Source organism: Chrysochloris asiatica, unplaced genomic scaffold (genome assembly GCF_000296735.1).
Source record: "Chrysochloris asiatica unplaced genomic scaffold, ChrAsi1.0 scaffold00135, whole genome shotgun sequence".
Classification (NCBI taxonomy): domain Eukaryota; kingdom Metazoa; phylum Chordata; class Mammalia; order Afrosoricida; family Chrysochloridae; genus Chrysochloris; species Chrysochloris asiatica.
The window spans coordinates 4,747,860-4,760,253 of NW_006408653.1; the positions used below are offsets into that span (position 1 = coordinate 4,747,860).

A 12,394-nucleotide genomic window follows, 5' to 3' on the forward strand; every position below is an offset into this window, starting at 1 on the left:
GCTTCTGCCACAGATTCTCCCAGCTGTAAGCCTTCCAACCTTCTAAATATTCCTTTATAAGTGGTTCAGAGTTCTGGGACCATCCCCTGAGCCTGCTTGGTTGGGTATTCTGTGTTGTTGCTGACGGAGCTCTTTACTGCATGTCTACCCAATCCACCATCTTGTTTGTTCCATACCAATTGGTTTTTGTACAAGAAACATAAAGTGAATTAATTCATCTTTGTCTAAGTTCTCTACTGCTGCTGTAACAGAACTACCACAAGCGATGACTTTATCAAACACATTTATTCTCTCATACTTTAGGAGGCTACAGGTCCAAATTCAGCATCCTGGCTCTAGGGGGAAGTTTTCTCTGTGTGTGGGTTCTGGGAAAACGTCCTTGTCTGATTTCAGTGTAAGGCCCAATTGTCCTATAGTAACTAATTTTTAAGAAAGGCTCAGGCTGAAGTAGAAAATTTTTAGCATCAACAACTCTCCAGATGCAGAAGCCCCTTTCCCCCCTTAACTCTGGCTAAACTTGACTTCTGTAAAAATGCTTATGCAAACTCCTCGCATCTGGGTTGGTCCGCTTGACTAACGGGATCTTGAGAACAGCTGGCCAAAGTTAATCTTGAGAAGTAACTGTCCTAGCAGATGTACCCCTAGGCCCCACCCTAATGGCTCATACCCTACTCTTGGTTTGTGCAAGATAATGTCAGACTGCCTATGTATAAATACTCTTTGAAAAACTGGCTCGGGGCTGCAGTCTTTCCTGCTTTTAGGGAGGCTGTAGTTGCTGGCCAGCTGATAAAGGTTTCCTTGCTGATCCTGAGAGTCTTGATTGGTCATCTGGGTAAATTGAGACACACTATTAGCATCTGTAGGTCTGGTATTCTTAGGCATCAATCTTCCCCTGGATCTAAGAGTGTCCCAGTACAGGGATCCTAGATCCAAAGGACACACTGGCTTTCTTGGTGGTAGTCGGCCCTTTCTCTGCTCACCTCTCTCTCTTTTCATCTTTGTAAGATAAAAGATATTGCAGGCCTTACCCCTGGGTAACTTCTTACATCAATCAGGGTTGTGACAGGATTAAAGGTATTACTTGTTGTTGTTAAGGGCCATTGAATCAGTTCTCACTCATAGCCACTCTATATAGGATTCCCAAGGAGCTGCTGGTGAGTTTGAATTGCCAACCTTGGGTTAGCAGTCCAGTGCTTAGTTTACATTGCTATGAAACCCACCCTTAATCCTCTTATTGGCTTATCACATCAGATCACATCATGGGGAATCATCATCGCATAACATCATCACATAATTGCCAAACCACTTGGAATCACAACCCAGTCAAGTTGACACACATTTTGTTGTTGTTGTTAAGTGCCGTCAAGCCAGGTCCAACTCATAGCATATTTATGCACAACATAATGAAACAATACTTGTTACTGAGTCATTCTCACAACTTTTGCAACCTTTGTTGCTGCTACTAACTGTTTCAATTCATCTCATTGAGGGTCTTCCTGGGTAAAATGAAATCCTACCTTTAATCACTGTGACATAGCCAAAGTGAATTTATTTTTGTTTCTCAAACGAGTCATACCTTGATGGGCATCACAAATGTTATTCTCCCTGCCCAGAACACTCCTGTTCTTTTCTTCTTTTGGTAATCCCAATCAAATTCTCCGCCACTCATTTGTCACTTTGTTGTACTGTGGTAGCTTACATGTTACTATGGTGCTGGAAGCTATGACACTAGTATTTTAAATACCAGCAGTGTCATCCATGGTGAACAGGTGTCAGGCTAGACAGACTAGGAAGACAGAGAGGCAGACTACTTCTGAATATTAACCCACTGAAAATGTTATGAATATCAGCAGAATATTGTCAGATACAGTGCCAGAAGATGAAAACATTATGAACAACACCAGGATATTGTCAGATACAGTGCTGGAAGATGAACCCTTCAGGTTGGAAAGCACTCAAAATACGACTGGGGAAGAGCTGCCTCCTCAAAGTGGAGTTTATCCTTGATGACATGAATGGACTAAAGCTTTCAGGACCTTTATTTGTTGCTGGGGCACAACTGAAAATAAGGAAAAACAGCTGCAAACATCCATTAATAATTAGAACACAGAATGTATGAGGTATAAATCTTGGAAAATTGGAAGTTGTCAAAAATGAAATGGAATGCATAAACATCAATATCCTAGGCATTGGTGAGCTGAAATGGACTAGTATTGGCCATTTTGACAGAATGACATATTGAAGAGGAATGGCATTACATTCATCATCAAAATGAACATTTCAAAATCTTTAAGTATAACACTGTCTGTGATTCAAGGATAGTATTCTTATACCTACAAGGAAGACCAATTAATACTACTATTATTCCAATTTATGCACTAACCACTAAAGCCAGTGATATTGAAATAGCAAAAATTGTAACAGCTTGTTCAATCTGAAATTGTTCAAGCATGCAATAAAAATGTATTGATAATTACTGATGATTGGAATGTGAAGGTTAGAAACAAAGAAGAAAGGTCAGCAGCTGAAAAATATGGCCTTGGTGATAGAAATGATGCTGGATATCACATGATAGAAATTTGCAAGATCAGTGACTTATTTATTGCAAATACTTTTTTTAAACAACATAAAAGGCAGTTATACACATGGACCTCACAAGATTGAATACACAGGAATCAAACTGACTATATCTGTAGGAGGAGATGGTGGAAAAGCTCAACATCGTCAGCTAAAACAAGATCAGGGACAGACTGGAATAAACCATTTCAGCTCATAAAGAGCTGAAAAAAATGAAACCAAATCAACAAGAACCAAAATATGAACATGAACATATCCCAACTGAATTTAGAGACCATTTCAAGAACTGATTTGATGAATTAGACACTAATGGTCGAAGACCAGAGGAGCTGTGAAATGAAATAAAGAACCTCATACAAAAAGAAAGCAAAAGATCATTTAAAAGAAAGGAAAGAAAGAAAAGACAAAAATGGATGTCAGAAGAGACTCTCAAGTTTTCTCTTGAGCATAGAGATGCTAAAGTGAATGGAATAAATGAGGAAGTAAAAGAGCCATACAGAAATTTCAAAGGGAAGCTAAAGAAGACAAAGTCAAGTATTTTAATGAAATGTGCAAAGACATGGAGTTAGAAAACCAAAAGGAAAAAATACACTCAACATTAATCAATCTGAAAGAACTGAAGAAAAAATTCAGCCATCAGTTGACATATTGAAGGACTCTATAGGATCATGACAAGCTAAGGACAACATTGCAAAGTATAAGTATTCCGGAACACTTAATTTTGCTCATGAGGAATCTGTACCAGGAACAAGAGGCAGTTGTTCGAATAGAACATGGGGACACTGAATGGTTTAAAATTAAGAAAGGTGTATTCTCTCACCATACTTATTCAATTTGTATGCTGAGCAAATAATCCAAGAAGCTGGGTTATATGAAGAAAAACGTGGCATCAGGATGGAGGAAGACTCATTAACAACCTGTGATGTGCAGATGATACAACCTCGCTTGCTGAAAGTGAAGAGAACTTAAAACATTTACTGATGAAGATCAAAGAGCACAGTCTTCGGTATGGATTGAATCTCAATGTACAGAAAACAATACATGCTTCCTGTATTAGTCAATATTTTGCCTAAAGAAGATGGAAGGAATACACACAGTCACTATACCAAAAAGAATTAGTCAGTGTTGAACTATGTCTAGAGGTAATATTTATGATCAAGAGCCAATGGTACTGAAGAAAGAAGCCCAAGTTGCACTGAGGGTATTACCAAAAAACAAGGCTCTAGGAATTGATGGAATACAAATTGAAATCTTTCAACAAACTGATGCAGCACAGGAGGCATGTGCCAAGAAATATGGAAGATAGCTACCTGGCCAAATGATTGGAAGAGATACCTATTTGTGTCCATTCCAAAGAGAGGGTACCCAATTGAATGTGGAAATCCAAGCAATATCATTAATATTACATGTAAGTACAATTTTACTTAAGATAATTTAAAAACTGCTGCAACGGTACATTAACAGGGAACTGCCAGAAAATCAAGCCGGATTTAGAAGAGGATGTGGAACTAGAGACATCATTACCGATGTCAGATGGATCTTGGCTGAAAGCAGAGAATACCAGAAAGATGTGTTCTTGTGTTTTATTGACTATGCAAATGATTTCAACTGTGTGGATCATGACAGGCTGTGGATAACATTACAAAGAATGGGTATTCCTCAACACACGATTGTGTTCATGAGGAACTTGTACATAGACCAAGAGGCAGTCATTCAAACAGAAGAAAAAGGGGATACTGAATGGTTCAAAATCAGGAAAAGTATGAGCCAGGGTTGTATTCTTTCACCATACTTATTTAATCTGTAGGTGAGCAAATAATCCAAGAAGCTGGATATGAAGAGGAGCATGACATCAGAATTGGAGGAAAACTCATTAACAGCCTGTGATATGCAGATGATGCAACCTTGCTTGCCGAAGTGACAAGAACTTAAAATACTTACTGATGGAGATCAAAGACAACAGTTTTCAGTATGGGTTGCACCTCAATGTAAAGAAAACAAAAATCCTTACCACTGGACTAGTAAATAACATTATGATAAATGGAGAAAAGATTGAAGTTGTCAAAGACTTCATTTTTTTCTTGGATCCACAATCAACACTCATGGAAGCAGAATTCAAGAATTCAAATGACATATTGCATTGGTCAAATCTGCTGCACAAGACCACTTTAAAGTGTATTCAAGAGCAAAGTTATAAATAAATTCTAGGATTAAAATACCATCCAAGCTACAGTATTTTCAATTGCCTCATATGCATGTGAAAGTTGGACAATGAATAAGGAAGACCATAGAAGAATTGATGCATTTGAGTTAGGGTGTTGGAGAAGATTATTGAAAGGCCTATAGCTGCCAGAAGAACAAATAAATCTATGTTGGAAGAACTACAGCTAGAATGCTCTTAAAAACCAGGATGGTGAGATTTTTCTCATATTTTGGACATATTATCAGGAAGGACCAGCCCCTGGAGAATGAATACTCATTTTCCGCAATTCATAGCTTGTCATGATCAACACAGTTGTAAGCCTTTGCATAGTCAATAAAGGACAGGAAAACATTTTTCTGGTATTTTGTGCTTTCATCCAAGATCCATCTGACACCAGCAATGATGTCTCTGGTTCCATGTCCTCATCTAAATCCTCATCTGAACTTTGGCAGTTCCCTGCCAAAGTGCTGTTGCAGCCGTCATTTTAAAATTATTTTTAGCAAAATTTTACTTGCAGGTGATATTAATGATACTGTCCAGTGATTTCAACATTCCATTGGGTCCCCCTCTCTTTGGGATAGGCATAAATATGGATCTCTTTCAATAAGTTGGTTAAGTAACTATATTCCAAATTTCTTGGCATTGATGAGTGATTGCCTCCATGCTGCATCAGTTTGTTGAAAGATCTCAGTTTGTATTCCATCAATTCCCAGAATCTTGTCCTTTGCCAATACCTTCAGTGCACCTTGGACTTCTTCCTCCAATACCATTGGCTCTTGATCATTATGCTATGTCTTGTAATGGTTGAGTATCATCCATTTCTCTTTGGTACAGTGACTATGTGTATTCCTTCCATCCCTTTTTGATGCTTTCTGCGTCGTTCAATATTTTGCCCATAGAATCTTTCAATAGTACAAGTTGAGGCTTGAATTTTTTCTTCAGTTCTTTCATCTTGAGAAATGCTCAGCGTGTTTTTTTCCTTTTCATTTTCTAACTCCAGGTCTTTAAACATTTTAGTATAATACTTGACTTAATCTTCTTGAGCTGCCCTTTGAAATTTTCTGTTCAACTCTTTTACTTCCTTGAGTTGTATAAAAGAATTTAGGAAGGACATCTGAATCAGTGTGGAGGTCTGGGGAGGGTAGTCTAAGGCTATGTTGCTGGTGAAGGCTAGTGGTGAAGGAGAAAAGGGGAATGCGTTTCAGGCATGAGAGTGATATATGAACAGAGAGAATGGGAACTAGCATGGTGCCTTTGAGAAACTATAAATGATTCATTATGGCTACAGGTAGAGATGGGAGTGACAGGAGAGGCAGGAAATAAAGCTGACTGACAGGTAGGCAAGCACAGAATCATGAAGAAGCTTGAAAGCCATTTCATCTAGAAAGTCATATTTTCATTTCAGGCTTGGATTTTTTGTTAAAGGTATGAGCCATCATATCTCCTTTTTTTTTTTTTTTTCTTTCTTATTTTTAATGTTTTATTGTGAATTATGTGATAGTTTACATGGAAGAACATTAGTTTTACATTCATCCTATCATATATTGTTTCATTACCATGGTTACAATACCCTGCCTGGTACATGACTGTTGTTAGGTCTCATTGAGTCAGTTTGGACTATGTGTAACTCATAGGATTATACATAGCGACTCTGTGTATCACAGATCTAAACACAGCCTGGTCCTGTGCTATCCTCACAATTGTTAAGTTTGAGTTCACTGTTGCAGCCACTCTGTATCAATCCATTTCCTTGAGGGTCTTCCTCTTCTTCACTGACCCTCTACTTTACCAAGCAAAACCATCGATCCCTCTTGATGACACACCCAAAGTAAGTTGCTATCTTCAGTTGTAAAGAGCAATCTGACTGTATTTTATCTAACACAGATTTGTTCGTCCTTCTAGCAGTCTATGGGATATTCAATGTTCTTTGCCTACACCATAATTCAAAGGCATCAATTCTTCTTGGGCCTTCCTTATTCATTGTCCAGCTTTCACATGCATAGGAGACAATTGAATATACCAGAGCTTGGATCAGGTGCACCTTAGTCTGGAAAGTGACATTTTTTTTTTTTTTTTAACACTTTAAAGAAGCATTTGTTGTAGATCTGCCCTCCAATCTTTTCATTGTCTATTGTTATGGTGCTGGTTATTAGTCTGGTTGTGAGTTTTGTTCTATTTATATCTATTTATTAGTCTGGTTGTGAGTTTTGCTCTGTTTATATCGAAGTGTAATCCAGATTGAAGACTGTAGACTTTCATCTTCAGTAAGTACTTCAACTCTTCTTCACTTTCAGCAAGTAAGGTACACCATATTACTTAACAAATGTTCGTTGTCTCTTCTTTTTACTCTGAGCTTCTCCTTCTCGATACGCAGATGGAAGGAAGGCTATGTGCTCTGGGTTAGCTCCGCTGTATAGAAGGAGGGGGAGATTAGCGGCTACGCGGGTCGAACCTCAGTTTAGCCGCATGGAGGCGCTCTAGGCTATTCATTGGTGCTCTATGGTTCTTCCTTTGCCCCGGAAGTGGTTCCACGGCGGGGGTTGGTAAGGTCGGGCCATGGTGGGGCGGAGGTTGCGAAGATGGCGTGGCGAGGCTGGGCGCAGAAAGGTTGGGGCTGCGGCCAGGCTTGGACTCCGCTGGTGGGCGGCCGGAGCTACGAGGACCTCACTGCGGCCCTGGCCCCGCCGCGGCTGCTTGGACGCAGGTAATGGCCGCTTCTTTCGGCTTCTTGCCTCTCAACCCCTGAGCTTCAGTCACACACCCTCCTGGAGGGGAGGCCGCTGTGTTCTTTAGTGTTGCTCCGGGTTCACCTTTCTCGCCTGCCGCTCCCTTTGCATCTCCTTTAACCTTAGTTCATTCCTCCCTTCTCCCCGCTCCGCCCTGCCCCGGGCCAGCTCTCGGAACCCACGCAGCCCCTTTCCCATTGGGAGGGCGATACGGGAAGGGAACCGACGCCTGAGATAGAATTGCGTGCCAAGCCTTATAATCCTGAGGGGAAAATACGGAATCTTTTTTTAAGTGAAGCAACTTGCCTTAATATTGTACAGCTGGTAAAATCAGAGAGTTTCAGTTTTTAACCCCATCTATCAATTGGAGTCCTGGTGTGACGCTGAGAGTTAATGCGCTGGACTGCGGAGTCGGTTTGATCTCTAGGTCGGTTCAAGCTCACCAGCCACTCCTTGGAAACCCTATACAAGGTCGCTATGGGTCGGAACCGACTCGACGGCACATAACAACAACATCCGTCTTAATTATGAAACCTGTTTCCCTACAACAAATTACCTTCTTTAGTTAAGGGATGACAGAGTGACAAGACATCACTGCCTCTTGCAAGTATTTCTGGACTTGGAGAGGTATTTCTTGAAAAATTGAGACAGTGGGATGTTTGTTTTACAGATGATTTGGAAAAACATTCTGCTGGGTCAAGAGTATGGGGTATCAGTATTTGCTGCTTTATGTTGCTTTTACTCTGTACACTGGAATAACTGAGTTCTGAATTACACACTCAAAGGAAGAGGGATGTCTCTCATTGTGCACAAATCTCATGTCTGTTTGGTTTGACGTTTATTCTGACTGGCATCCAGTTTGAACGATCCAGAGTTTCCACCCTCCCAGTTGTTTTATTTTCCACTCAGATGTGTTAGTAGGTGCCGTCGAGTCGGTTCCGACTCATAGCGATCCTGGATAGGGTTTCCAAGGAGCGTCTGGTGGGTTTGAACCACCAACCTTGTGGATAGCAGTCCAGTGCTTATCGTGCAGTGCCTTACCAGTGCCACCTAGTGAGTTCTGACGCATGGCGAGTCAGTACAGGGTTTCCGAAGCCCAGGATCAGAAAACCTCAACTTTCACCCGCAGAGCGGCATGTCAACCTGAATTACTGACCTTGGCGGCTAGCAGCCCAGCTAATAGTCCACTATGCTACCACCGCTCCTTGGAGTTCTGGTGCGGCGCTATGGGTTAATGCTCTGGACTGCAGAGCTGGTTTGAATCGCAAGGTCGGCCGGTCAAGCTTACCAGCCACTCCTTAGAAACCCTATACAGGGTCGCTGTGAGTCCGAACCGACTTGATGGCACTTAACAACAACTAGCGCTTGTTAGACCTTGTAGAATCATGTATGATTTCCCAGCTTCAAACCTACCAAATAAGAATCATCAGGAAAATGGAAAAACATGCATTTCTAACAGACATTCCAAATGAATTTTACTAGGTAATTGTGAAAAGCTTGCATTGTATCTTTAATGATACGGTGTAACATGGGGCTTCAAGCCCTAATTTTAAACTCCTGAGGAGGTGGAAAATCAGGAGATTCATAGTTAATTGACTTAACTATGTAAGTGGAGTCCTGATGTTGCGCTGTGGGTTAATGCGCCAGACTGCAAAGCCGTTTGAACTGCCAAGGTCGGTGGTTCAATCTCACCAGCTGCTCCTGGGAAACCTTTTACAGGGTCTCTATGGGTCGCAACCAACTCAATGGCACTTCACAACACAACAACTAAGTAGGTGGTGATAGAGCTCTGTGGTCTTGGTTCCATTGTACTCCAAATACCATGGTTTAAGGGAAGAGGAAGCCTGCATGTTTAATAAGCAACAGGTGTGTTAAATAAGATTCTGTTACCACAGTATTTGATTTATAAAAGTTGCCAGTAAAAGTTGGGGTTAAAAATCCTATGAAAGAACAAATGAAGAATTAAAAACACTGAGAATTGTATAGCGTTGTATGATGTGCATACTCCATACCTAAGTGTGATGGGCAAGTGGAGAAAATAATCCCAAAATGATTCATTTGAGAATGATTTCATAGTGAAAGAGAGTTTTGAGCAAGATCTCAAATGATTTCTTATATGTCTGGGTAGAAGAGAATGGATATTTCAGTAGGAAATGGAGTATACAAGTAATGTTGAATAAACAGCAACAAAAAATTACGCTAGTTATGACTCATGGTGACCCTGGGCTGTGTGTTCAAGAACGGAACTGCTCCGTAGGGGTTTTTTTGGCTGTAATTTTTATGTTGGAGCCCTGGTGTGGCACTGTGGGTTAATGTGCTGGACTGCAAGGTCTGTTTGAACCACAAGGTTAGCAGTTCAAGCTCACTAGCTGCTCCTCGGAAACCCTTTACAGGGTCACTATGAGTCAGAATCAACTTAACAACAAAACCAGTCTTTATGTAAGCAGATTGTTTGGCTTTCTCTGAGCTTCTGGGTTGTTTTGAACCATCAATCACTAACTGTAAAAATAGTATGGTGGTGGCATCATTGTCTGCCCTCTTATTTTCCCTGTGGGGTGGGGTGGGGCATTAGGGGAGGGAGAAGGAGACTCAGCATAGGCTTCAGCTCTGGGCTGATTCCTAAGGAGGCTGAGATCAGACACATACCTCCGCCTTTTTAATGTCTACCAAGTCTGACACCAGCTGTCCCGCCCAGCGCATTCTACTCAGCTGGCTTTGATAAAAAATCATTGCAGTGGCCACTCAGAACTCTAACACCATACTCACAGTTAATGGGCTTTATTAGGGACGGTAACAGTTTACAATTCAGGGTCAGAAATGCTCAGAGCTTGGATGGACCATTAGGGTAGTCTTGTTTCAGTCATGCTTGCAGGCAGGCTTCGCTCTGGCCTCTGACCTGCTTGGACTGCCCTTTTAGTGCTGCTGCTAAGTGCCCAAAGGACACTCAGTTCCGCTTTAAGCCTCAGCCCAAAGGCACTCAACTCTAGTTTTGTGGGTAGCAAATCAAGTTCCCCAATTAAGTGTCTGGAGGCACCCCACTCCACAAGGAGCCTCGTGCCCAAAGGCATTCAGCTTTACTTCCTGGGCTGGGAAGCCCACTGTCTGGTACTCTGGCTCTGGCTTCTGCTGCTGCTACTTGTCTGACACTCCTCCGCTACTCCTCGGGTGTTGCCGCTTTGGGTCCCTGGGTTGAGAGATTCAGTGTGCAAGAATATTGGAGTCCAGAGAACAAGCTCCAGTCCTGGCTCTTAGCAGCCAATTGCAAACTACTTGCACCATTTTATATGGAAGATTTAAAAATAACATTTTCATGGTTAAATAGAAAAACATGCTATTTAACATGAAAATTTAGGTAAACTTGAAGTAGGGCATTTGCCACCTCATCTCTGAAGATAAGCACCTACTGTTAATAGAAAGCATGATCTTGCAGGTCACCTTTATTATGTTTATTTTGATGTCCTGTAATTTAAAAATTAGTATGTAAAGAGTGACATCAAAGGCACATTAAAAAGCAGAATTTTGGCCTACTCCGTCCAGTTCTGATGTAAAAATAGGCCTGAACTGCAGCAAGAAATTGGCATTTTTAACAGACACTATAAATGATTGTATAGTGATTAAGCATTTGACTGTCAACCTAAAGGCTGACTATTGAACCCACCAGCTGTTTGGGAGAGAGAGATAGCAGACAGCCTTGAAAACCCTATGGGAAACCTCTGTTGTTTAGTGTTGCTATGAGTTGAAATTCACTCAATGGTGGTGAGTTTGGTTTGGTTTGGGTAGATGATATAATACAGGGGTTTATATTTTAAAATGGACTCTCCTTCCTCCTTGAGAAGCCAGAGGAAATCAGACATGGTCCCCCTGCAGTTTTTGCGCTACCCTTCCTTACTTGTTGTCAAACATTCGAATGCACTTGAGGAGATTGAGAGGCGCGCTTTAATCCTCAAAAACGATGTCTTGGTATTTTTGTACCAGATTTGCATAATGGAATTCTGTTGTTACGTGCCATTGAGTTGGTACGATTCATATGCCATTTTGTTAGTCGTATTGGTGGTGGTGGGGGGGCCCTGCTTCTTTTTCTCTGCTCATACACTCTACCAAACATGATATCCTTCTCCAGGGACTAGTCCCTCCTGATCATATGTCCAAAGTATGAGAGATGAAGTCTGACCATCCTGGCCTCCAAGGAGCATTTTGGTTGTACTAGTAATGCATATTTGTTTGTTCTTTTGGCAGTCCATGATACTTTTAATATTTTTATCCAGCACCATAACTCAAATGCATCAATTCTATGGTCTTCCTTAAACTGTCCACCTTTCACATGCATATGAGATCACTGAAAATACTATGGTTTGGGTCAGTCCTCAAATTGATATATTTGCTCTTGAACACTTTAAAGAGGTCTTGTGCAGCAGATTTGCCTAATGCAATACATTGTTTAATTTCTTGACTTCTGCTTTCATGAGTGTTGATGGTGGCTCCAACCAAAATGAAGTCTTTGATAACTTCAATCTTTTCTTTTTTTTTTTTTTTAATTAAATGTTTTTATTTTGGATTGAGTGAAAGTTTACAGGGCACATCATCAGCTTCACATTCAACCATTCATATAGCTTGTTTCATTACATTGATTATTATCTCCTCCATATATCATCAGTTAACAGTGTTTCTCTCTATCCTCTTTAGCTTTTTTTTTTTGGATGGTGGAGGGGGGACTTGCCTTTTTGGAATTTACAGTCTCAGCTTTCAGGGAAGGTTTTTACATTTGTCTGTGGATATCCAGGGCTCATGTATGAGATTACTAACAAGCATTACTGAATAATCCGATGAGGGACAGTTTGCTATGTCTACTAGGTAGCTTAAGTCTGATCCTCAGAGCCTATGGTTTGGA

At 40.9% G+C, this 12,394-nt stretch overlaps 1 protein-coding gene across 2 annotated transcripts in view; it reads left to right on the forward strand.

Moving 5' to 3' along the window:
• The first annotated feature begins 7,306 nt into the window (after positions 1-7,306).
• The window catches only part of PARL (presenilin associated, rhomboid-like), a 98,184-nt gene continuing 93,096 nt past the window's right edge, over positions 7,307-12,394 (forward strand). For both annotated transcript variants that reach the window (XM_006869806.1, XM_006869807.1), the window contains exon 1: positions 7,307-7,484. In XM_006869806.1, the coding sequence (XP_006869868.1) occupies positions 7,360-7,484 (125 nt within the window). In that variant the 5' untranslated portion in view covers positions 7,307-7,359. The remainder of the gene's footprint in view (positions 7,485-12,394) is intronic.